We start from the raw sequence: 27,012 nt of genomic DNA on the forward strand, positions 1-27,012 counted from the left end.
CATATTCTATTTGCTAGAAGCAAGTTACAAGGAGAGGAGAAAACACAAATGTGTGCATACTAGGAGACATGGGTCCTTAGGGGCTATCTTGGAGTGTGTGCGCCACATAGCGAGAGGTTAAGTGACACTGTCTTAGCCCTTTTGGGCTGCTATAATAAAATACCAGAGACCGAGTGGCTTATAAATAACAAACATTTTTTTTTCTTCTCCCCAAAGCCCCTCAGTACATAATTGTATATTTTCAGTTGTGGGTCCTTCTAGTTGTGGCATGTGGGAGGCCACCAGCATGGCTTGGTGAGCAGTGCCAGGTCCACACCCAGGATTTGAATTGGTGAAACCCTGGGCTGCCAAAGCAGAGTGTGTGAACTTAACCACTCGGCCACGGGGATGGCCCCCAATAGCAAACATTTATTTCTCACAGTTCTGGAGGCTGGGAAGTACAAGATCATGGCGCTGGCAGATTCAGCATCTGGTGAGAGCTTGCTTCTCTATAATCTCACATGGGAGAAGAGGCAAGGGATCCCTGTGGGGTCTCCTTTATAAGAACAACTAATCCCATTCACAAGGGCTCTGTCTTCACGACTTAACCATCTACTTAAGGGCCCCATCTCCTAATACCATGACCTTGGGGATTAGGTTTCAACATATGAATTTTGGGATGACACAAACATTCAATCTATAGCATTTAACTGAGGATTAACAACTCATAGACAATTAAGCTGGCATGTGAACACAGGAAATCTAGCTCAAGAGGAAAGTGAGACTCAAATGGTTTGGAAACCAGGCTACCTATAGAAACAAGTATGTCTGTCTGTTTTATTACCTTTTGGATGAGACACTAAAACAAGGGTTGGTGAAGACGTGGGCTTTTTTGTGGTTGTTGATTTTTTTCCCCATACAGGTTTTCAAAAAATTTGAAAACAACGTTATGTGGCTTTAACACAGTTATCTAGATTTCCAGGAGCTTTAAAAAAAACAATCAGAAAGTATGGTAACACTATTCCCTCCATTTTAAGATGGTAATAGCTATTGACTAGAGCTAAGGGACAATTTAGTAACAATGTGCTTGTCTGATTTCAGCAACTCCCTTTGGGCCGACTTCTTGTTACCAGTGTGGCATTCAGCTGTAAGCATTCGACTTTGCTATCACCGCAACTGAACAGAGAGTACGGCAGGCCTGAGAACTGAACAGTCAGCTCATTTATGGGATAAACTAAAAGTGGTTTCTCCCAGGTATCTAATCTATATCAAATTTCTTTGAAAAGTGTAAAATTTATACACAGAAATTAAGTATTACTCCCCAAAAGGGCTGCTAGCTTAACAAAGTTACATACACATTTGTAGGCAATTAAGACTACATCTGTATGACTCCCACCTGAGGGAAGCTGCCTGCTTATCTGCTCACGCGCACACTAGTTCCACCTAATGGTAGCTACCTGAAATAGAAATACAATGCCTTGGCGGCTCTCAACAGCCTTTTTGGGAATAAAATTATTCATTTGTTCCTTTATTTGGTCAACGGACATATATCTGGTATGCTAAGAACCATATTAATACATCTAATTATAATAACTCAAATTGTGAAACACTGAAATGCACACGATAGATAATTTCAACAATGTCCTAGAGCAAGTCTGTGGTGTACAGGAACAAATCTAGGTCTTCTACTTTTCCCAACATTCCAAGCTGCCTTGGTTCAAATTCCCTTGATTATTTATATAAAATTGCAAGGTTGATTTGGGGTTATGAACATTATCCTTTGCGGGTTGTTTCTAAATTACCATATAATTGTATGTTAATTGTCATATTCTTCATACTTCAAATAAACATATATAGGCAATATAATAACAGCTATTAGATTCTAAACCCAGGCAATTAGGTGATTCAAACTGACGCTTTCTCTCTTGTAATTCCCTAGGAGCCTATTATAAAAGAGGAATGGTATTTCCCACCGCATCCCAGCTGGTAATTCCGATAGCCCCATGATTTCACAGCTGCAAATCAGCCCCCACTCTCTCACACTGGTTTCTGGCCAATGATGCTTTCCTTAATTAGCCCATGACTTAAACTTTAGTCCTAACTTATCTGTTGCCTGGGTCCCTGGGCTACCTGAGTGTAGGCTGATCTAATTGGGAAAGAAAACCTGCTTGTACCCTGATGCTATTTGCCCTGACATTGAACAAAGGAAAGAGCAATTTGTCTGGTTGTAGAATTAGCTTTATTAACTGCATTTGCTTTCTCTGACAATTTCTCTCTCCTACAATCTAGTCCTGTGTCTACGCTTTGTACTTCTGTTTGTGGTAATAGGGCTCTTACACCTTCCCCAAATTGAAAATGGCTTCTAGAAAAAGCCACTAGGAGCTATGTCCTGTCTACGCCTGTGTGAGGCGGCCTGCAAAGTGTCATTGGAGGAGATGCAAGGCCCTCTTTTTTAAGGCAGTAGGTAGGGCAAACAGCCCTTTCTTCCCTTTTTCTTTTAAATTCCCAGGGTCCCTGTCACTCCTCTGGGTGGTTAAGCCACACAGATGATAGCTTTGCTCTAGAAATTTGTGTCCAATACTTGTATACTAGAGAGGACATCATGTTTGAGGAAACATGATTCCTGGCATTCTCTCTGCTTGCCACTGAAGTTTTAGATACATTTCCTTGAAAAGGCACCAAGAGAAGGTTCTCTGAGGAGTTAGAATATAGGACAGAAAATGAAAATGGGGCTGGGATGAAGTGAGAGAATTATTCACCCTATTTTTGAAGTGACAAATATTCACTAAGCATCTACAATATACACAGAGGTGTACTAGGTACCAAGGGGAAGACACAAACGCACTGCAAAGCATGCTCCCGTGGGCTTGGAGGTAATCCGCAAGGTGATGTGGATTTGTGAGACAGGTGACATGTCATAAGGTGACGTCAAAGAGCTGAAAACAGACAGCACGTGCTAGAGGAGCCCCTCACGGTGGACGTGGAGTTAGAGCTGCACAGTTAAGAGGGAGGAGCTTCAGGCATTATCATTTTACGAGCACAGGAGACTTGCAATTGGACCGTGTATAATATTTGGTGGAGAAAAGAAGGAAACTAATCAGGCCAGAGTGAAAGATTTACTTGGAGCAATTGAAGACAGTTGAGACTTGACCTAATGGGTATTAGACAGCCGTCAAAAGATACCTGAAATGGATGTCTTAGGAAGAGCTGTGTTGGTGGTGGGTTTGAGGTGGGAAGCACTCAAGGAGAAAAGACCGATAAGGCAACCGCGGAAATCCAAATTTGCCTAGGATGGTAGCTAGGATGGAAAGAATGTGGAAGACAGGAAGAAAGGCTTTTTTTTTTTTTTTTTTTGATTGCCAGGGCATGGAAAATTATGGAGATGCAGAGGGCAAAGACAACTGTGAGGTTTACAGCCTGAATGACTCAGCTTGAGGGAGTGGGAGTGACCTAGGGCCAGCTATGTGACTTAGTGAAGAGGAAAGCCCCAGATTTCAATAAGTCCAACTGTGGAATAATGAGATTTTAAAGCTGCAGGGGCTACAGAGAGCATCTCTTCCAGCCCCTTCATTTTTCAGGAGGGCAACTGAGGCAAGGGAAGACCTGTGACAGTCCAGGACAGTGAGCAGAGTAGGACAAGAGTGCAGCAGCAGCCACGTTCCGTCCCACCAGCTCATCCTGCCTGCCTCACTATCCCTTCTAACTAGTTTTCTGGACAGTGGCTTTCAAACTCTGGACTGAGGACCAGGGTCCAGTTGCAGCCAAATTAAACAAAATAAGAAAAACAGAGTGAATTTTTCAAAGCTTAACTTACTCATTTAAAGAACTGACCCTTTGGGGCTGGCCCGGAGGCATGGTGGTTAAGTTCACACGCTCGAATCCTGCACCTCTTCGCTGTGGCGGCATCCCACACAAGGGAGAGGAAGATCGGCACAGATGTTAGCTCAGCGAAAATCTTCCTCAGCTAAAAGAGGAAGATTGGCAACAGCTGTTAGCTCAGGACCACCCTTCCTCACCAAAATAAAGAACTGATCTTTACTCTGTGATTATGTCCTTGCTAATAATTGGTGTTAAACTCTCCTTTGATTTACGAAATGAGGCACTAATATGAGTGATGAAATTTTTACTGCCTTAGCACAATAAAAAACTAGTAATGTAAGTTCCTTCTTCAGCTTTTTTTTTTTCAACTGGTCTTTAAAAATCTAAAGCCTGAGAGTGATTTCTCTGCAGGATGGCAAGCTATATGTGATTTGTCTTTCCCAAGACACGAGTTGAGGGCAAAAATTTAGCCACAAAAAAAGATGACAACAGTGTTTTCCTGTCTCCGCCCTCAAGGCCAGGATTACAGGTATCTTCTCATTATCACAGTTGTCTTGTGAGCTAGGACTGGACAGGAGCCCGCAGGATGGACATTGGGGTGGGGTGAGAGGAGGGCCACCCACCACCCAGCACTTTGAATCTGTCCCTTCTGTCCTCGGCCTTAGACCAAGGCTTGGTGGTAGCATCGGGGTCCCAATTCTTTGAAATTGCCGTGGGACATTTCTTCAATCCTCGTCCTATGTAAAGTATCCTGCAAAAGCGGCTTCAAGCCACCTTTCGGCTAGACTGAGGGGCTGGCGCGGGCTGTGTGAAGGCTCCAGCGCCTCCCAGGAGCGGAGCTCGGGGGCTCCCCGCCGCCCGCATCCCGGGCTGAGCTCGGTCCCCCGAGGCGGACCCACCGGGTGCGGGCGCCAATCGCGGGACTCGGGCGCACGGAGTCAGCGGGGACGGAGGGGCGGCGGCGCCCATCAAAGCCCCAGCGGGAGTCACCGGGCTTCCTCCTAAATAGGACCGAACGGGACGAGCGCTGCGCCTCCTCCAATCCAGGGCGCAGACAAGTCGCTCGACCTGGGCCTGTTTCCTCAGTGCCAAAGCTACGGGTCTCGGATTCCTCTCCGAATACACGCTTCTAAAACCCAACAGGATTCGGCGGCGCGGCCGTGGGACGGCCACCGAGAGCCCAGGGGAAGCCACCTCGCAGGACGCACGGAGCACAGAGCACCGCACGCCGGACTCTCAGCCACGTCACTTCTGGGGCCCGTGAGCGGCGTGCGCGTGCCCGCCGGACTCGGCGTGCGCGTCTCCGTCGGGCTCGGCGTGCGCGTCTCCGTCGGGCTCGGCGTGCGCGCCCCCGCCGTGCTTACCGCCGCCAGCGAGGAGAGGCGAGGCGAGGCGAGGCGAGGCCAGGCGGGCCGGGTGGGCGGGGCGGCGCCGAGCGGGGCGGGGCGGGGCGGCGCGAGGAGGGCGGCTGCCCGGGGCGGAGGCCGGAGAGCTGGAGGCGGAGGCGGAGGAGAGAAAAGGCGGCGGCGCCGGACAGCGGCCGACTGCGCGGGGTGCAGGGCGCCGGCGGCGGACAGCGCGGGCAGCCGGGCACGGCGGCCACGGCAGCCAGGGCCTGGGCCGCGGTCCGGCCGCGCCGGCCGGTGAGTGTGGGCGCCCGCGGGGCGGCGGCCGGGGCGCAGCGGACCGGGCCCGCGGGCCTGCGGCGCCGGGAGGGCGTCCGCGCCGGGGCTCCGGCCGGGCGGTCAGCAAATGGCGCCCCGGCTGGCGGGTGTGTGCGGGGAGGGCGAGGCAGGAGTTGGACTTGGGGGAGCCTCGAGAGCCCGGCCGCCCTTCCCTTTGCCTTTGGAAGCCGGCGTTGTTGGGGACCACGGGTCGAGTGGGGCTGGAGGCATCCTCAGCCGGCCCCTCGGACGGGCGAGCTGGCGACTTGTCCATTCATGGAAGTCGGGATCTTCGTGGCCGCCTCGGGCCTGTTCAAGGGGTGCGTCGGGATTTTCCGGACCTGGGGGGCATGCCCGGTTCCGAGTTACCGTGTCCTGTCCCGTGGAAGCGCATCGCTCGGAAGGGGCCGCGGCTGGACGTTGAATTCCGGGGAACCTCCTTTGCGTCTGTTTTTAACGTCAGTGTTGGGAGAATAGACAGACGACGGAACGGTGTGCGTTCGCCGTGGCTCTCGTACCCCGTTCCCGGTCCCTCGTCTCCCTGTTTGTCTTGCTGAGCCGTGTCGTCAGTCCCAGATAAAAGATGCCTGGGAAGCACTTGACCTTTTATTCCGTAATTACTTTGTTGAGTCAGATCCAAGATGAAGTTTTTTATGACCATTCTGATATCAGTGTAGATTAACTTAAGACTCTTTAAATGCAAAACCCCAAACTTTCTAAATGTTAATTTCCGTTTGCTACATTTCAGTGCTGCGTTGTGCCCTTTAGAGACCTAGTAAATTTACATTAACAAATTTTGCATTTGCTCATGTTCGTTAAGGTCTTCCGCAGCAGCCCAATTGTGGACGCCGCAAAAGGACAAGAGTAACATGTACGTTTAGGATTTTTCTAAGGGTTCGGCTCTTCACTATGCAGTTTTCGCTGAATCACTGTTCATTACGCTTAGTCACTGTTTCTTACTACCGAGGTTTAATTGGGGATAACGTGGTGTTTTGCTAACTTTAAATGGATTTGTTTTTATCTGGTACTTTGATGCAGTGACATAGCTTTTTTTGTGATTGTGGAAATGTTAGTGGGTGGAGCCTTGTGAGTGTTATCAGAGAACTGGACTTTCCGATATAGGCAAACTTTGATGCATTCCAAGTGTACTAGATGTTTAATTTCAGTCCAGTATTTCTCCATGTCTAGCATTGGAGACTTTTAAGAAAAAAATACAAAATATCCTAATAAAATATACTACTTGGAGATAATGTATATAGTTAGGTTCTTTAAGGTCACCAAAATAGGCATTGGTTAATATGTGTTTACTGTTTGATATAGTGTTACTAAAATGTAACTTTTAATGAGATAAGCCCTATCTATGCTATTCTGTATAGTTTTGGATAAGTCTTTCAACTGAATTCCTGTGACAGCCTGTTTCATTAAAAGGAGTTAGTACATGCTGTGGAATGACATTGTGTTAGTAGAATTCTTTGATGTTAAATTCTTCAATCAAAAGGCTAATAAAAATGTAATTTCAAGTTCAGTTTGATGAAATAAGTGAGATTGGACTTGAACTAGTTTTATATTGTATCTAGATAAATACCTCAATTAAAACCCAGTCTGAAAATCTTTTATAAAAAGTGTGTCTTTTTGGGGGATGGGGGGTAGGTAATATTACCATTAGATAGTTCCTCATATGATTGCTTTTAATAATCTTTATGAGTATAAATAACCTGGTATTAAAATAATTATATGTAAAGCTTTGTGTCTGTAAATGTGGCTGTCATGTAGAGTGAAATACATCTGTTTCCTGAGGAGTACATGTTTGTATCCTATTGGGCACACACGTAATTATAACCAAGCTTTGTAGAGTTCTGGGTTATTTTCACAGCAGAGTAATTGCCTCAAGGTCACAAAGCTGAGATTTCTTGGAAGCCCGTTACCCCATGCCATGCTGTGCATCTTAATAAGCTGAGTTCCGCCATTTGGGTGGATTATTTTTATCTAAGTTATCAATTCAAATAGGTTCTGGTCTGAGTCGTAAATATTTATTAATAGTTATTTCAATTTTGGATGTAAGTCTATAATAATTTCATTTGCTTCTTTAGTGGAGAACACTGCAGGTAATTAGACTTTCACTTTGAAGAAGCTATTCATGACCATATTTAGAAATGGAAGATGTATTCATTGTATCATAACTGGAAGGGGTAAAAACTTGAAAAAATTTTCGGTATAATTAGGTTATCATTCTATAAATAAAAAGAACCGGAATTTAATAAAGCCTGTATACAGTGTAACCCATTTGGCCATTTTGGACTCATTAGGAGGGCATGTGCTTTGACTTGAGGGTTTAATGACAGTGGATTTCCACTCCCCATTTCACTTTTTAAACCAGTGAAATAAGATGAGCAACTGAGGTGGTCGATTTATTGTGGTCTTTAAAATTGGGTGCACCTGATCAGCACAGTAGCCAGCAGGTGTGTGTATTTATGTACCTCCGACTTTAAAGATTTTAAAGGGCCAGCCCAGTGGTGTAGTGGGTGGTTGTACACTCTGCTTCAAGTGCCTGGGGTTTGCCACTTGGGATCCTGGGCGTGGACCTACACACCACTTATCAAGCCATGCTGTGGCAGGCATCCCACATATAAAGCAGAGGAGGATGGGTACAGATGTTATCTCGGGGCCAGTCTTCCTCAGCAAAAAGAGGAGGATTGGTGGGGGATGTTAGCTCAGGGCTAATCTTCCTCAAAAAAGAAGAAAAAGATTTTAAAGCAGTAGAAGATTGAAATTAATTTTCTTTGATTTGCTTTTTGATAGACTATTTGTCTTACTTCATATATAATACCTAGAACTTAAGACCTAGCTGCTCAGTAAATATTTGAGCATTATTGACTTTTTATAGCTGGTACAGGGAGGTAATTTTGACTCAATCTGATTGTCTGGTACCTGCTAGATCTATAAGGTGGTATCTTTTTGTGAAGTATGTAGTTTTCTATGAAATCAAGAATCTTGCTTTGGGATTCATTGGGTTGCTTCTTGTATTATAAGTCTTTCATTTCTTCATGTTTTTAAAATAAAGGAGGCTCTAATTGAGGCACAGTTTTGAATACAGAGAATAGGAGAATGAATGAAACAAAGATCATCCTGCCTTCTTCATGGAGCTTATAATTTTCCTGTGGAAGTAGATATTAAACAGGATAATTTACTTACACTTGTGACTAGTATTACCAAGGAAAAATGCAGTGTGTAATGAGCACATAATATAACATGGGATCCACACCTTGCCTTTGAGTATGTGGAGAAGTAACACTTAAACTGAGACGTAAAAATTTGAGGCAGCAGTTGGGGAGGGAGAGAGAGGGACACGTGCGCGTGCATGCCTGTATGCATGTGCGTGTGTGTGTGTGTGTGTATATATGTATATGTATGTGTCTCAGAGGCTGAGGCAGACGTTAAGAACAGCCAGGGGTAGCAAGCTGTGTTGAGTACTTTGGGCGACTTGACTTAACATATTTTAAAGTTGTGCTAATTTGCAATGCTTTGTTTATTTATCTCCTTATGTATTGCAATGAATTTGGAAAAATAAATGCTTTTCTGAGGGCAGTATCTTTATGTCTAGACATAGCCTAAATGACAACCCTTATTTCATTGTATCAGGAAATGTCATGTCTTAAAATTATTTTTATGGATTGCTAGTCAGCCACAGGGTATGTGTTGGCTGTAAATTTCTGTTAGAGAAAATTGCAACTGTATTTTTATGTGTAAATACTGTAAAGCATTTAATCATTTACAGATATTTTCTAGTCTAGTGAAACTTTTCCAGGCACTCAACTTGAAGTGTAAATTAATAGAGATGTTATTTGGAATGTTAAGGTTCTTTCTCAAGAGAGTTTTTAAAAAACTTAATATTAAGGAGTTTTAAATTAAGCTCATCTTGAATTTGAAGCCTCAGTTTTAGCGACATGTTTTCTGCTGGGCCTGCTGTGTCACTGTGCAACTGATAAATCGGGGATTGATGTTTTCAACCCGTTTCACAGGATTTATGAGCAATTGTGAAATGCTTTGTGAGGCATATTTGATAGTAGCGATCTTGATTAGAACTTGGAAGTTGTAAATTCTGAAGCTGAGGATTCTCTCCCTAGAATACTCGTTGGGTATTGTCTAGTGCATTCTCTTAACTTATTTCTTAATATATTTAGTTATAAAATGGAATTAAGCTTCCTTGTGTAGCTGTTTTGAGAATTGCTAAATTTATATTGTTCCATACATTTATACTGAGCATTATAGATGTAAATTATTTTTGAAATAATTTAAAACACTTATATTCAAAGCAAAGTAATGTGCTGTTATAACTAGAAAGGACCAAAAAATGTTTCTTGACCACAGGGGTGATTAAGTGTTGGAATAAACTACAAGCAAAGTTGTGTAATCTCCATTCCTCAAATAACATCTTAAAATTGGATCACCGGGCACTGAAGTGCTGCCTTATTTTCTTAAACTTTTATAAGTAAACATGTTTGTTATTGTCCGTGTGCATTGATCAGATACACATTTAAATCCTGGCTCTGCCACTTACTAGGTACCTGACCTTGGGTAAGTCACTTAGCCTCTCTGAACCTAGGTCCTCTGGGTTGTGAGGATTAAGTGGCGTGAAATAGGTAAAGAAGGGTAAAATAGGCCCATGATTAGTGTTCCCTTTTCCTTAGCTCTAGTCGACTTCAATGAGTAATATTGGGGACTCATTGCTGTGGATGCTTTTATTTTTATTTTTTTAAATATTTTTCTTATTCAGAGCAGAATAAAGTGAAAGAAGCTACTTATTTTGAAGCTTGAGAGCCCTCTGCTTCTACCTTTCAAAGTTGTTGCTGTTTTGCATTTAACTCAGTTGTTTGTCACAGTTGCTATTTTAAACGCTTTTGAATTAAGTAATGTTTTTGAGATGTGTTCTGCCTTGTGTGGTCATGTGATGTGCACGTAACATAAAGTCTCCCTACAAGTTCTGAGGGCAGTGGTCACTGCTGTCGGACTGCTTGTATTTTTAGGTTTCTCTCTTAGTAACAGTCAAGCTTATAACCTTCAGTATGTGAGTCTGGTTGTTGCAAAATAAGAAAGCTACAGCTGTTTGTACAATCTAATCACTCAGTGAAATTTGTCTCTATTCTTATTAAAGTTTCTCTTTGAATATCTACTTAATTTACAAATGTTTGTCATCATTAGTCTGCCATTTCTTCTCTTATGACTCGTTTAACATGTTTACTTTTAATTCATATGTTCTGTCCTTACCTATAAAATTTGTGGGATTAAACACTCAAAAATATTAACTCATAATTTTTTAAACATAATTTAAAAATAGAGTTTTGTTGTTAAATGTGTGAGTTTTCCCCCCCCCGTTAAGCACTGTAATACCAACCCAGAACCTCTCTAATCAACGAAAGCTCTGTCAGTAATAGATAGACTTTTGTTATTCTAGTTTGAGAGAAATCAAGCCTGGACTGGAGAAAAAGAAATAGTAATTTGGGGAGTAATTAGGTTACGTTAGCCGCTTGGAACCAAGATAGAATTTATGGAAAAAATATGTCAGCTGGCAATCTTTTATGCACTGAAGTGGAGAAAATAGGCTAAGAATTGGCTTCTTATCCAGACAGTGATTATCTGCTATAATGTTATTTAATTGAGGAAATGTTGAGGTGAGTTGCCTGTGCCATATACAGGTAGAGATATATATGGTAAGTAAGTAGCTGCAGAGATCTGAAATCTGGAAGAGAGATCTGGGCAGGAGGTGTGGATGAGTTTTCAGCCTATGGGTCTCGTTGAAGCTTATGAGAAATTGAGAACACTCAGGGAGAATGTATAGAATGAGCAAGAAATCACGTGGATCCCCGAAGAGCAATATTATAGAAGAAAAGATGAAGGAATAACAGGAGAGTTAGGGGGACACCCGGGGAAATGTGACATCATGAAAAGTAAGGAAAGAGAATAGTTCAAAGAGGAGTCAACATGATGATGTTTCGGCTGTGGAAGATGAGGTCTGGGAAGAGTGCCGTTGGATTTAGCACTGAGGGTCTCGGGAGAGCAGATTTAGTGAGGGATGGTGAAAACAAGCCAGATTAGAGGGCTGGAGAGTAGGCGAGGTTAGAGGGGCTTTTTGTTTTTCTTCTGAAAGCTTGACTGAACAGGAAAAAAGAACAGTACCAAAAAGGGGATATTGTTCTATTCTCTAGGTTTTTAAAGATGAAATAGTCCTGTCAGCTTCCCCTGCTAATAGGAGCAAGCTAGTAAAGCAGTTAAACATTACGGAAAAAAGACACTGAATAGGCTCAAGTGATTCTAATTAAACCAACATGTGGTGATGCTTTCTCTTATTTTTGTATAAAACTTTTCTTGATCAAAGCAGGAAAGACCATTAGATGTCTGTAATCCCCTCATGGAATTTGTATGTAGCTATGTGGATGCTATTTCTCTACTTAAAATCCTCAGTGACTTCCAACTGAAGTCTGAACTCCTTAGAGGGGCAGATAGCACAGTCTTCATGATTTGCCTGATTCCTGTCGGGCCTCATCTCTCACAGCTCCCTTGCATTTCACCCTGTGATCCCGCATTATTAGGAAACTTGAGGTTCCCTGAGCATGTTTTGCCAGTTCTTCCTTCTCTGCATTTGCATTTGCTGTTACTTCAGCATTGAATGCCTCTTTTCCTTTCCAGTCCCTACCTTCCTAGACTTAAGACTTCTCGTGTTTCAAGACTCCTGTGAGTTCTTCTCTAGCCCCTACCCATACTGATCATTATCTTCTCTGTGTTCGCATTTTACTTCTGTCATTGATCACATAATGTGACGTGATTTTTACTGTTGTCTCTGACCTCCTGCTGTAGCTCCTTGAGGGAGGGGCACCATGTCTTACTAATCTTTATGTTGCCACACCAGACGCAGTGCCTCGTATGTAGCAGTTAATAAATAGGTATTTAGTGAGTGGAAACTGTGGCCCCCAACATAAGTGATTTGCCCACAGCCACAGAAATGGAGCTAGAACTTATATTTTTAGGGTGAATTCCCTATATGTTTTAATTAAGGCTTACTCTGTTGATTTTTTTGTAGAATTTATTAAGGAATATGTAGAAGGAGAGATCAATAGACAAAATTGTTAATGAATTCATATATTTAGAGGGAATAAAAAGAAAACTAATGAAGTTTTAGTTTAGTATATTCATGAAATTCAGAATATTCTCTTAGGAATATGATGAGATCTCTGCAATGTAGGGTACATCAAAATCAGTTTAGTTGAGCCCCAGCCTGGTGGCACAGCGATTAAGTTTGCATGTTCTGCTTCGGTGGCCTGGTGTTCGCTGGTTGGGATCCTGGGTGTGGACATGGCACTGCTTGGCAAACCATGCTGTGGTAGGTGTCCCACATATAAAGTAGAGGAAGATGGGCATGGATGTGAGCTCAGGGCCAGTCTTCCTCAGCAAAAAAGGAGGGTTGGCGGCAGGTGTTAGCTTAGGGCTAATCTTCCTCCAAAAAAAAAAAAATCAGTTTAGTTGAAATTAAAAAGGTAAAAGCTAAAGCATTCTCTGAAATCTAAAAGTTAAATATGCATTGACTTGTTTAGGCATTAATTTGTATACTACACAACGTACTAGAATTTAAGTATCATATTTTGAAGCATTTGGCCTTTTAGGTGTTTTGCTATATGGTATGTAAAAATGAACTTTTGAATTGTTACTTGAATTAAAATGCTTAAGTTGTTTCAAGATGGATTGATTATATGTAAAATAAACTTGTGAAATGTGTTGTGAAACAGTTTTTAAAAATCGACCACTTTTTGCCTAACTTCTTATCTTTTTTCCATCTCAACAACTAGAGCCAGACTCGTCATTATGGAGGAGGAGCTGCAGCATTCGCACTGTGTGAATTGTGTCAGTAGACGGTGTATGACCCGACCAGAGCCTGGGGTTTCCTGTGACTTGATTGGTTGTCCACTGGTTTGTGGAGCAGTTTTCCATTCTTGTAAAGCTGATGAACATCGACTTTTATGTCCTTTTGAACGAGTGCCTTGCTTAAATAGTGACTTTGGATGTCCATTTACAATGGCTCGAAATAAAGTTGCTGAACATCTGGAAACGTGTCCTGCAAGTGTGGTGTGCTGTACTATGGAGTGGAACCGGTGGCCAGTTAGTTATGCAGACCGGAAGTCGTATGAAAATCTAAGCAGAGATGTCGATGAAGTGGCGCAATTAGATATGGCCTTGGCCCTTCAAGACCAAAGGATGCTTTTAGAATCTCTCAAAGTAGCCACCATGATGTCAAAAGCGACTGATAAAGTATCAGAACCTAGAGAACAAATCTCAGTTAAATCAAGTATCCCAGAAATACCACATGCTAATGGTTTGGTGTCTGTTGATGAAGAATCTTATGGTGCACTTTATCAAGCTACTGTAGAAACAACCAGAAGTTTGGCTGCTGCTTTAGATATCCTGAATACCGCCACAAGAGACATTGGCATGTTAAGTTCGAGTCTTTGTGCTTCCCCAAATGACATGAATGAAGAACAAAATGCCAGAGAAAGCTTACAGAATAGAAACTTGAAAGACCAGGACCACCTTTATGAGGATGAGATAGGAGCAGTAGGTGGAATTGACCATAACGACATCAGTCAGAATGCCCAGTCTGAACAAAATGGTTCAAGTGATTTATTATGTGACTTGAATACTAGTTCTTATGGCACTTCTGCTCTTTGTAATGGCTTTCCTCTGGAAAATATATGTACACAGGTCTTAGACCAGAACCAGAATTTACATGGTGATTCAGAACAAAGTAACTTAACAAATGGAGAATGTGTAGCATCAGATGGCACTTCAAAACCTTCCAGTTCACTTTCAGTAGCAGCACAATTTAGGGAAGTAATACCGTCTAATGCTTTGCCTAATGGCACAGTCCAGCACAGCCTCGTGCCAGATGATGAGCATGAAGGAGAGCTGTGTGGGAGAAAAGCAGACTTGGGGGACTTGAGGAATGCGGATGTCTTATCTTTCAGTCATCCTCCTTCATTCAAATTTCTTTCTAATTCAAGTTGGGCTAAACCAAAGGAAGATAAAGCAGTAGATACATCAGATTTGGAAGTTGCAGAAGATCCAATGGGCCTCCAAGGAATAGACCTGATCACAGCAGCGTTGCTGTTTTGTCTGGGAGATTCTCCAGGGGGGAGGGGTATATCTGATAGTCGCATGGTTGATGTTTATCACATTGACTTTGGGACTCAGACTTTTTCCCTTCCATCTGCAATATTAGCTACAAATACAATGGTTGGGGAAATTGCTTCAGCTTCAGCTTGTGATCATGCCAACCCACAGCTTTCAAATCCAAGTCCTTTTCAGACACTTGGGCTGGATTTAGTATTGGAATGTGTCGCTAGGTACCAACCCAAACAGCGTTCGATGTTTACATTTGTTTGTGGACAATTGTTTAGAAGGAAAGAATTTTCTTCACATTTTAAGAACGTGCATGGTGACATTCATGCTGGACTCAATGGCTGGATGGAACAGAGGTGCCCTTTAGCATACTATGGTTGTACCTACTCTCAGCGTAGATTTTGTCCATCAACACAAGGAGCAAAGATTATACATGACCACCATTTGAGGTCATTTGGAGTTCAGCCATGTGTGTCTACAGTGTTAGTAGAGCCTGCTAGAAACTGTGTGTTGGGATTACATAGTGACCATCTAAGTAGTCTTCCTTTTGAGGTCCTACAACATATTGCAAGCTTTCTCGATGGCTTCAGTTTATGCCAGCTCTCGTGTGTATCCAGGTTAATGAGGGATGTGTGTGGCAGTCTGCTTCAGTCTCGTGGAATGGTCATACTGCAGTGGGGGAAAAGGAAGTATCCAGAAGGAAATTCATCATGGCAGATTAAAGAAAAGGTTAGTTGAATCTTAACTGTATCAACCCCTTATTTGACATATAATAGGCGCTTAATAATGTTGCTGAGTTAATGAAATTAATATGTTGAAAAATCGACCATCCTTAAAACTTGATATGACCCATTTTTTAAAATAATGATAATTAATGAAAAACTAAGATAGTTAGAATTGTTTGTCATAATTTCATATTTACTGCAGACATCCTAGAACTGGATTCTAATTTAATATGGCAGAGGCCACTGCTATTTCTTCAGTTGAGTAGTCCTGTATGCATTCAGTTCTTCTGTAACAACTCCTTTGTCCAAGTCCATGTTAACCACTGAATTTGGGCTCCGTCTGAAACATTTCCACCATAGGGCAATGGAGGAAGCCAGGAGAAGGTTTTTTACTGCTTACAATTGGCAGTTTCTCTCCATTTTTAGCACTTTCTTTCTTAGAACTTGGTTGTTTCAGGTAGAACTTAAGTAGGGAGAGATGAGAAAAAGTTGTGACTACTACTACCAGTAAGTGACCAGTGGAGTGTTTGGGAGATAGAGAACATAAATGGTGGATGTAGAAATGCATCGGGCTGAAGTGAAACATAGGAGGGCAGTAGGATTTAATGTTGTCGGGGGGACTCTGGCATTGGTACAGTACAAGGGGGCACTGCATACTGGAAGCTGAGCTGGAGATTTAGGCAGATCTGGGAACAAATCCTGGCTCCACCATTTCTCCTGTGATACCCACTTTTGCCCACCTTCTAGTTGAGGCATCGTCCAGTAGAAACTAGAGGGCATTACAGATATCTTTGATTGAAGATGTTTTTCACCTTAGAACATTTATAATATGAAACTTTGCATTTTATAAAGTGTAAAAAAATGTGATACACTTTACATTGGTTGTACAGGGTTCAAGTTTCTGGCTACTTTGTTCTTACCACCATTAGATTTTCCCTTTCTTTTACTCATTGTTTTTCAGAATTCTACATCTACTTCTGTGTTCTCTGAGGCTTTGACCAATAAATGAACACACTAAAATTATTTATGATTTTTTTTTCCAAAAGGGAATTCCAGTGGCAGAAGCTTTGCTTCTTGCTGCATATATGTGTGTATTTTTGTTTTCTGGATGATTTGGTGTCTTTCTCCCATTTGGGATGGGACACTGAGTGTGGCCTCTTTTGTCCTTGACCACTCATATTGAGCAATGAGGTGAAATATTTTCTGGGGATTCTCTTTCCTGCAGGAAATTTCATCTACTCTTGGAATTTAAGTTGCCATCATTCGTGCAAATTACTCATACATCTGTATCCTGGCCATTTTCTCCTCTGAACTCCAAACCATTATATACAAGCATCTACTGGACGTCTCTACTTGATTATTTCACAGCGTCATTAAACTTGACGTGTCCAACCTACTCTATTTCTCTACCTCTCTTAATCTCTGAAAGTGGCATTATCATCTGTCAGATTGCCTAAACTGGGAATTTGGGAGTTAGAGTTGTCCCGTTTCCCCCTTTATTTCCGTATCTAGACAATTACAGAGTCCTTTGGAGTCTCCCTCCTTCCCACCTCTCAGGTTTGCTTTGCTGTGTCCTCTGCCCTGTCCCTAGCTTGTCCCACGTTGCATTCTCTCCTGGATCACCACCATAGCCTCCTCCTTACTGGGTTTCTGTTTCCAGTTGGGTCCCTCTCCACATGTTCTCTGCAGAAGAGCTAGAGTGGTAAATATTTTCTTAAATAGAGTTCTTACACTGCAGTGGTTAAAAACTTTAAATGTTTATCCATTGCCATGGGATACAGACAGACTTCTTAAGGAACATTGGAGACTTTTTATAATTTTGTCCTACTCACCCTTCAATTTCCTCTTGTCACTTTATATTCCAGCCATGCTAATTTACTTAGTTGCCTGATGTTTTTTTCTTACCTTACGGCCTTTAGTGTGCTGTCTCTAATACCTACATTTGAGCACTTGTAACATGCTAGACAGCGTGCTAATAAGCATTTTACTTTTGTTAACTTATCTAATGTACTGTCACTATTTTATGGATGAAGAAACTGAAGTTGGAGAGGTTAAGTAACTTGTCCAACTAGTTGATGGCTCAGACCTAGGGAACCATCTCTGGAGCTTGTGATCTTCACCTCTTTGCTAGATCCTGCTTACTCTTCAGACTTACTTCCTCAGGAAAGCTTTCTGGAGCCCCACCCTGAAGCCTTCAGGGAGGCGCACTACTCAGTGTTGGTGTGGTGCCCCATTATATACCCCTTCTCTAGACTCCGGCTAAAGCGCTCACCATGCTGTTGTGAAATTCACTGATGAATTGTCAGTTTCTTTCATTAGACTGCACTAAGTCCTTGAGAAGTGAGACTCTCTGGGAACCAAAATGTGTACTGCCTAGCCCAGCACCTGCCATATGGCAGACACTAATTACGTACTTGATGGATCCTTTGATTGAAAAATTGGCCCATTACTAAGAAATGGTTACTATCAGGAGGTAGGAGCCATCCATTTAGGTTGTTCCACTAGACTCGTAATTGTGTAGGGATTAAGAAGGGAAGTAGGATGGGACCGGCCCCATGGCTGAGTGGTTAAGTTTGGGTGCTCCACTTTGGCAGCCCAGGGTTTCGCCAGTTCGGATCCTGGGCGTGGACATGGTACCACTCATCAAGCCATGCTGAGGTGGCATCGCACATAGCATAACCAGAAGGACCCACAACTAGAATATACAACTATGTACTGGGGGGCTTTGGGGAGAAGAAGGGAAAAAAAGAAGATTGGCAACAGATGTTAGCTCAGGTGCCAGTCTTTAAAAAAAGAAGGGAAGTAGGGAAGCTGTCTGCCACCATTGAATCTTTCAGCTAATTCGTTCTACTGAAGCTTAACAAAAACTCCCAATTCTTCTTGTAGTTTCGTGAATATGGAGAACTGTAAGGGAGGCTAGTGACATCTCTGATGTCTGTTGGTAGCCTCTCTCTAGGCCTTCACTGACTTTTGGGGTTGACTCCGTGCAGGGAAATTGACAGAACAGCAAGTAAATACTGTTCATGCTGAACAGTGGTGACTTCTATTGTCAGCTGAGAAATCATGCTTCCACAGAATTTGAAGGCATCCGGCCCCCCTGGAAGGCATTCCCCTCCTTGCCTCAGAAGCTCTGATGAGTACTGCACTCAGATCCACTTCCACTTTCTAGAGCATCTGCTGTTTACCATGTGTTCAGTCTTCTCTAACCGTTAGTCTTCTCAAGACCTCTGCCTGTTGATGAGCTTCAGTAGGGTGCCTAGACCTGTCCTGCTCCATTCATGCTTGTTACCTGTGTCCAGGTAGCTTTATACTTTGAGTTGTAAAGATGAGAGGGGGCCACAACAGTTGTTGCTTGACTAATAAGATGACAGTGCTTCAGGACTGGGAGCTGCTGTATGGGCAAAAGGGGAAGTAGCCCATATTTTTACCAGCAGACACATGAACAGGGATGGCAAGTGAATATTTTGCCTAGAAATGCATGTACGATGTTATGGAGTAAAGTAAGATTCATTTTATAAAAGCTCTTTTTATATAAATATTCAGAAACATTTTGAACAAATTGATGCAGTTGTATTCCTGAATATTACTAGGTATCTTTAGTACTTAAAATTGTGGAAAGATAAGGTACCTTGGCACAGTACTATAGTGTATTTTTTACTATGCTTCATAGTGTACCATACTATATTAATACACTAATACGCTATATTATCTAGTGTAACAGGAACGAGAGAAAGACTTGGAGAAAAAATTACACTTGCACTGTCAGTATCTCCAGACTATGGATAGTTCCTTCTGGCCAGTTGGATGGGATGAAGGAAGAGTGTGCAATATGTATTATTTCAGGAAGTAGCTCTGAATTCATGAGGTTATGAGTTTCAAAAAATTGCTTAAGCCAGGTTGGATGTGATTTTTTAATGCTGCATATTTTCTTTTTGATTATTACATTTCTTGAAGTCATAATGTCATAGAAATGAATTGTCCTGTAAATATTTGATAAGCAGATTTGTATCCAAATGGAGCTACTACTTTTCAGTTTTGTAGCTAACTGCTTGGAACTCTATACATGTTGGATGTTTCTCTGACACTCAGAATGTGTGCAGTTAGAGCGAGAAGTGTGTTTTGATTCTTGTAAATTGACTTGTTTAAATCTGAAGTAGAATTTTCTTTTAGGTATGGCGATTCAGTACTGCATTTTGTTCTGTTAATGAATGGAAATTTGCTGACATCCTAAGCATGGCTGACCACTTGAAGAAATGCAGTTACAATATTGTAGAGAAACGAGAGGAAGCCATCCCATTGCCGTGTATGTGTGTGACACGAGAGCTCACTAAAGAAGGACGTTCACTTCGCTCAGTTTTAAAACCTGTCCTTTAAAAACTGTAACTCCACTTGCACATACATGCAAGCACCTAGTATAATTTCTTTGTAATGTGTGACACTTTATTAATGTAGTAAAGTTACAACTAGCTAAATTTATTGTCACTATGTATATAATGTTTTGAAGTGACATATATTTTTATAAAGTACTGTTTAGTTGGAAAAAAGTTGCCTTAATGTTTGAAATGTGTGAAATTTTTGGAACTTGCTGGACAGGGTGATTTAATTTTTAGCTACATAATTTTCAGAAGTAGTATTTTTAATGGTGTGCATATTTTGGTTCTTAAATTTTTTGCTTCTTAAACTAACAAGATCCTGACCAAACAATTTATTCCTCATGTTTTCTGTGGGTTGCAACCCATGCATTCAAAAAGCAAAACTTTGATTCAAACTTTTGTGGCATAGGTTTTTCAGATAAAAACATTCACTTACTTAAATACTTCCATAAGATCATTATACGGTTTTTATTTTCCACTGCTCCCCTTATACAGTTGATACATGGATGATCTCTAATATAGTCGGCCCTCCGTATCCATGGGTTCCACATAAGCAGATTCAACCAACTGTGGATGGAAAGGCCTATGATGGTTGTGTCTGTAGTGAACACAGTACAGTACTGAAAAAAGTACGGACTTTTTTTCTTGTCATTATTCCTTAAATAATACAGTATAAAACTACTGACATTGCGTTTACATTGTATTAGGTATTATAAGTAATCTGGAGGTGATTTAAAATATACAGGAAGATGTGCATAGGTTATATACAAGTATAAGGGACTTGAACATCTGTGGATATTGGTATCTGAGGGGGCCTGGAACCAAGCCCCCATGGATACCGAGGGACCTCTGTATGTACTTCCACGATATTTAAAATCATGACTAATGTTTGGTAATGCCATTTATCATGTTTTAAAAATAATCCACAAAAATCTTTTCACCTTAGATATTTCCAACTCTACAGGCAGTGACCATGTGCAGCCTTCTTTATTGTTAGATGCCGCATCCAAAGACCCACAGCTGTGCGTTCTGTGACAGGTTGAAGCAAAAAATGAACAAAAAGCCTGTGACTTGACTTTAATTTGAAACTTCATGGTATTATATATTTGCTAGGTATTTGGTATTTGGAGAGAAGAAAATATACCTCATTTTAAGTTTGAATTGGACGTATTGTATGAATAAATTTCAGATAGAATACAAAGGGCTTAACTTTTTTCATATGCATTTTAAATTTTTGCCTTTTGATGTTTATAAAAATCACAATTATGTTGTTTTAAGACATTTAAAAATGTGAAATTTGGTATCTTTGTAAGATGACAATCATGAAATGTGGAAACCTGTCTTGGTTGACAATCTCTTTAAAACATTTCCAGGTTAATTTCTCATAGACTTCTCTACCAAAAAAGTAAGAATTGCATCTTTGCGTAAAGATCAAGGTATAACAGCAAAATATTCAAAGACCTAGTCTTGAAATATTTATTGTAGTTTTCAAATCGGTTTATATTATTATTAATCTGATGTGGGCAGTAAAAAAAACTGAATATACTGTATTTAGAAACCAATTGCAGAGATGGGGACATGCATTTAAATTTGTTTAAGTAACTTCTGGCATTTGGTAGTCTGAAATGGTGACAAGTTACCTTGTTATAAAATATCAAAGCCCGGTTGTGTCTTCTCTTCCTACATTTGTCCCTGACAGTGCTCTGTTGTTACTAGCTTCTTGATTCCCATATATGGCAGTCAGGCTGGGCAGAGGCGTTCCTTGGGCATTAAAAGAGAATTCTGAATTGCTTAAGACTTGTTTTGTTTGGATCAAGTCCTTATTACAATTGAAAAATGTAGCACTAAAGACTAATCAGTTGTTTTGCCTCACCTGTCATTTTAGTGGTAGAATACTTTAACTGGTAGAATATTTATTTCTCAGTACTTAAAGTTTCTTTTTCAGCTGTGAGATTGAGTTCCATAAACAGTTCTCCATTTCTGAAAATGTCAGAAATAAGATATCAAATACTGTAAAATGTAACTTTGCCTTTTAAAGTTTTGCTGAAGAATGTGTCTGGTTAGGATAGCACAAACATTAACTTTCTGTTTTATGGTTGTGCTTTTTAAAATCCTTGGTGTTTAAGTTTAGACTTGTTTCCACACTGGATCATGCAATATTTAACATTTTTCCACATTCTATTTCTTTTACACATCTTTGGCTATTTTCTTTTTTGTTTGTTATGCCACCATACTATTTTGTTAAAATGTTTTCTTTGTGCAACATTTGTTCAAATTCTAATAAAATTAATATTTTCCATTTATATGGCTCAGTAACTTAAAAAGAAAAGCTTTCACGTAAATAAAATTTTAATACTTGTTTGACAAATTCCAGACCATCATATTGTTTCTATAGTGTGGATTTTCTGCATGTTCTAGGAGTTTCTTGTTGATTATCACTGCTCACCTGTCTTTTACTGGTGAGCGTTAAATTTTTTTTTTATTGTGGAAAACTCATGAGGTAGTTTTTTGAGCCCTTTCAGTATCTTCTTGAAAGTAGTCCCACCTAAGGGTATTGAAAGGCTGAAGGGTTTCAGGCAGTATTATTTTTCTAAAACTTGTAATGGGAACAATCTAGCCTTTTAAGCATGAAAAGGTTTCTATGTAAGCCAAGTAAATTATTTGAGAAGTCTTTGTTAATTCCTTAGTCTTTGCTAACCAGCAAGATAAAGGGCAAGTATCAGGATGGAGGGAAATATCTGATTCGCTTTTATCTTCTTCCTCCTTCCCTCCTCTGCCTCCTTCCCTAGAACTGCCTGTTGGCTTAATCTCCCCGCCCCCCCATTGGCTTTTGAGACTCACAGATCCCTTACAGTAGTGGTTCCCAAAGTGTGGTCCCTGGACCAGTAGCATCAGCATCATCTGGGAATTTGTTAGAAATGCAAATTCTTAGGTCTCTCTTGTAGACTTAATGAATTAGAAACTCTGGGGTGGGAACCATCTATCTGTTTTAACAAAGGTCTCCAGGTGGTTCTGGTGCACAGTAAAGTATGAGAATTTAGAGGAAAGCTTGAGATATGCTAGCTCTTCTCGTGAATGATGTCTTCTTGGAGCAGGTATATGTGTGTATTTACGTACATGGTAGAATCCAAAATTAAGAGTAATGGTAATTTATTAATATTAGTTAATAGTTAAATGATGTGTGTTGTCTCAATCTTGCAGACATATGACAAAATACATTGGGTGCCATGGTTGGTGGACATTTTTTTAAAAAATAGTATTTACTGGTATTTTAAATGTACTGTTATTACTAGTATTTCACTAGTGTTTCTTCTGTTCAAGGTAAATTGCAGTGCAACTTCTAGTTCATTAAGCACTAACATTTAGCCTAGTCTTTATTCATTCTCTTGTTTAGTAGTTGCCGAGTCATGTGAACGTTTTAGATTTCTAGGATAAGTGAAGAGAGTAGAAGTAGACAAATACTGGATTAAATCCTACAAAAATATTTGTAGAAATCCTGTCAACCCTATCAGTAAGAGATATTAAAGATTGGGTTTCTGTTTTACCAGTAGTATAGAACCTTTTTTGGTCTTTGACCCTGTGCTACATATCCCATCAATGTTGTTATTATTAACTGTCCCTTAACATTAGATATTGGGATCTTAGTAACATTGAAGATAATGGGCTTTTCAACACAACTTCCGTATCCCCAGAAGATATGGTGTATGGTGTATCGACAACAGATTTTTACTTCTGGCTATTTGAAAGCAGTTTTTGGCATTTAGAAGCAAAACAGTTTTCTTCGTGTTTTGCATCCCAACCTGGAAAGACATGGGGTTTATTCATTTTGAAAAATGTTCTAAGGAATAGCTGTGCACACATTGAAAAATGTATTTGTTTCGTGCATGGCTCACCACATTGAAAGGGGATGTGATTGGAACCTGCAGAGATGGTGTTGGAATTTCAGTAGAAAGAGGGCAGTTGGCCTTCATTCTCTCAAAAGGCCAGAAAAAGCCTTGTGATGGAAAAAATATGTCTGATAGGTGTTTGGCTGGTTGTCTAAGTAAGTAGTCTTCTTAACATGCTCTTGAGGCATGGGATGCAGGAGAATATTATTTATGCCTTTAAAGACAATCGCCTTATCAGTGACTTGTCCATTGTGTTTGAAATAATTCAGTGATGGGTTTTGTTAGGATTTGATCTAAATTTGATTTCCAAATGAAAAAGTTTGAGATGTATAAATAAAGGCCGACTCTAGTAAACTCCTTTCTAAATAAACTAAGGGAAGACGGGGGATTTTTTAGTCGCCTTTTCCACAATTATTTGTTTTTATTTAAAAGATCAAAGTAAGTTCAAAAGATAAGACCTTTCAAGTTTCCATTTTATGGGTGAAGAAACAAATACTCAAAGTTGAGGTACTGATGAGTGTCTTGGGGTATCTGAGAGGAGTGTGTCCTGACGCGCTCACTCTTCTACTTTATAAATGCAGAAAGAGAACGGACGTTTAGATGTAAGGAAATTACTTTGGAAAATATTGTTGCCTAGAGTGTTTGATTCCTAATAAGTGTTTTGGAAAGAATTATTGGGTAATACCAAAAGGAAACAAAGTAGAAATTAACTAAGTATGGTATGTCGCTCTCAAAGTCCTGTGCAAAAACTAGGGTCTTGCTGGATTTTTACAAGTGTTTTGTTGCATCTGTGATTGGTAAAATTCTATAAATTCATTGTTTATACATAGATTTGCATGTATAATCTCCATGAATTGGCCAAGTAGATGTTGATACACTTGAGATGTATTAATGGAGATGCATCTTGAGGTGCCTTTTTCCCTTAGAATTTTTTGAAATTGATATTTTGTATTCAGAATGTTTGACGTTCCAGTGTATTATGTGGAGAGTAACTTTTCGTTAATCTAATAAACCACAAAGAAATGGGTTATAAGGATGATTCATAAACACGCTCTATGGAAATACAGTAAAAACTCATTGATATAAATCTATTTTATAATTTTTTATCTTTTTGACATGCTGGACTGAAGTTTCTATTCTTTACTATGAAGAAAAGCATTTCTGAAGCAAACTGACGACATAAACAAGGGAAATCAGTTTCTTTCTCACTAACACCAATAACATTTTTAGCATCCCCCATATCTTTTTATTAACCTATTTGCATGCCAGTATTATGATAGAAAATGATTCTTCAACACATAGCTGGTTCTAGTGGTAGTAATAGTGTATGTGTTTGAAAGTAATAAAACTGCATTTCTGTTGAACTCGTAAAGACCGATCAACGGATCAGGTCAAGTTGTCCTTTCCTATTAAAAGCAAATTCATCAGGTTTAATTTTCACTTTTTTCTAATATAAATTGCTAGGACTTTTTTCTCAGACAAGATTCTTAAACAGATGAATACATTGATATATGTGTTGATTCGTTCTTTGGCAGAGGAACTGGCTAGTTAGCTTTCTATACCCCTTCCTGTCAAAGAGTAGCATTAATTATGCTATTGTTCAGGGGTCTAATAATATAAGAACAGTAACAATAATTTGTTATTGCTCACAACATTGAAGGTGAAAAAAAGAGATCCTGCCGTTTGCTGTCCTCCTCGTTGTTTTTCATGGAAGTCCTCCTTTCCATATTAATTGTTATTTCTTGTTTAATCCCATGGCTTCCTTTTTCTGACTAGGCAATCAAAAAACCTAGATAATAGAACATAGAGTTTTAAAACACTGATTCTGCCAATTAGCCTATGTTTAGTAGTTTTGGTCAGTAAGTTTAGATTTGATTAAGTAACTTATTCAGCTTCTTTTAAAGTCTCTCAGGTACAAATAATTTGTAGTATTGAAAAATTGAAGTATCAGTATTCAGTTTTAACCACATTATATGATTAAAAGAAATCAAACCATAGAAATGGAAATACTAACAGGGTACTACATCGTTCAAGAGGAAAATTATGCAGCGAATATTTAATTGCGTCAACTGGATGTCTTTTATATCAATTGATAACTTTAAAAAGCGTTACCTGTATTAGAGATTTGAAATAAAGTAGAGAATGGTATTGATCCCCTACAGTATTCCAATAGCTTTATGATAAAAACTCTGACATATGAAATAAATTGTGTTGAATGGTTAATAATTGGGTGGACATGAATTCTGAAGATTTTTATGCTGCCTTGAAAGTGTTAAAGTTGTATTGTTCATTTGATTGGTGTTTAAGCACCAGTCAGTCCTGAACACTTGAATTGCACTCTGGAAGTGATTGCACACACTTGTTCACTTACCTCAGATGTCATTTAGTTTCCAGTGTAGCTTCCTTTTCTCACAATTTACATTAATAGTTGGCTTTTCCTTAAATGCAAAAGCATATGGTATTTCTTGAAAAACATACTAAGTGAAAGAAACTAGACACAACAGGCCATGTCTTGTATGATTCCATTTATATGAAATATCCAGAATAGACAGATTCAGAGACAAATCAGATTAATGCTTGCTAGGTGCTGGGGGGAGGGGAGAGTGGGAAGTGGCTGTTCAATGGGTACTGGTTTCCTTTTGGAGTGATGAAAACGTTCTAGAAGAAGATAGTGGTGATGATTGCACAACATTGTGAATGTACTAAATGCCACTGAATTATACACTTTAAAATGGTTATCATGATAAATTTTGTTATGTGTATTTTACCACAAAAAAAGGGGGTATTTGCAGTCATTATCAAAGCCAAAAAGTACAGTGTTCTCAAGGTTTGTGAAATAAGCTATGATTTAGAAGTAATTTATAGCATTAGTAATGTGACAGATTTATTCAGTTTAAAGGTCTAATGAAATTTATGAACCCCGTCCCATAAGTACTGCTGACAGCAGCAGAAATAAAGTTGTTACTCATCACGATTTCCTTATACTTAATACAACTGTGACAGTGAGTAATTGGCTTCCTTGTCAATGTTTATTTTTCACCTTTTACATTTTATTATGATTCCTTGTGGCACATCTGAATCATACTTTTTAAAGGTCCTATTTAAAATCATGCTTTGAAAAAAAATTTGTATAATTTTCAGGATTATTTTTTATAGTTTTATACTTTGTGTTCCTTTTAAAGAGCAAATACAATGCTGTATTAGGTAAAACTAAATTAATAAATTGAAGTGATGTATACATTTTGTATTTTGTATTGTCTCATGGGCAAAATATTTGAATCTTGGGATTGGTGGGTCCTTTAATGATCGTTTAGTTTCTCATTTTGTGTTTGGGGAAATCAAAGCCGAGTTTTGTCAGTGTGTGTTCATTCCACAAGCATTTATTAAGCACTTATGCCAG

General features: G+C 40.0%; 1 protein-coding gene across 2 annotated transcripts in view; it reads left to right on the forward strand.

Moving 5' to 3' along the window:
• Window positions 1-5,277: 5,277 nt before the first annotated feature.
• The window catches only part of FBXO30 (F-box protein 30), a 28,247-nt gene continuing 6,512 nt past the window's right edge, over window positions 5,278-27,012 (forward strand). The window contains exons 1-3 of one of the 2 annotated variants that reach the window (XM_070602722.1): window positions 5,278-5,441; window positions 13,301-15,356; window positions 19,523-26,850. In XM_070602722.1, coding sequence (XP_070458823.1) covers window positions 13,317-15,356; window positions 19,523-19,726 — 2,244 coding nt within the window. In that variant the 5' untranslated portion in view covers window positions 5,278-5,441; window positions 13,301-13,316 and the 3' untranslated portion in view covers window positions 19,727-26,850. Of the gene's footprint in view, window positions 5,442-13,300; window positions 15,357-19,522; window positions 26,851-27,012 lie in introns of those variants that run through there. The other variant, XM_070602723.1, reaches the window with a different exon arrangement.

The sequence above is a fragment of the Equus przewalskii genome, chromosome 32, assembly GCF_037783145.1.
Source record: "Equus przewalskii isolate Varuska chromosome 32, EquPr2, whole genome shotgun sequence".
Classification (NCBI taxonomy): Eukaryota; Metazoa; Chordata; class Mammalia; order Perissodactyla; family Equidae; genus Equus; species Equus przewalskii.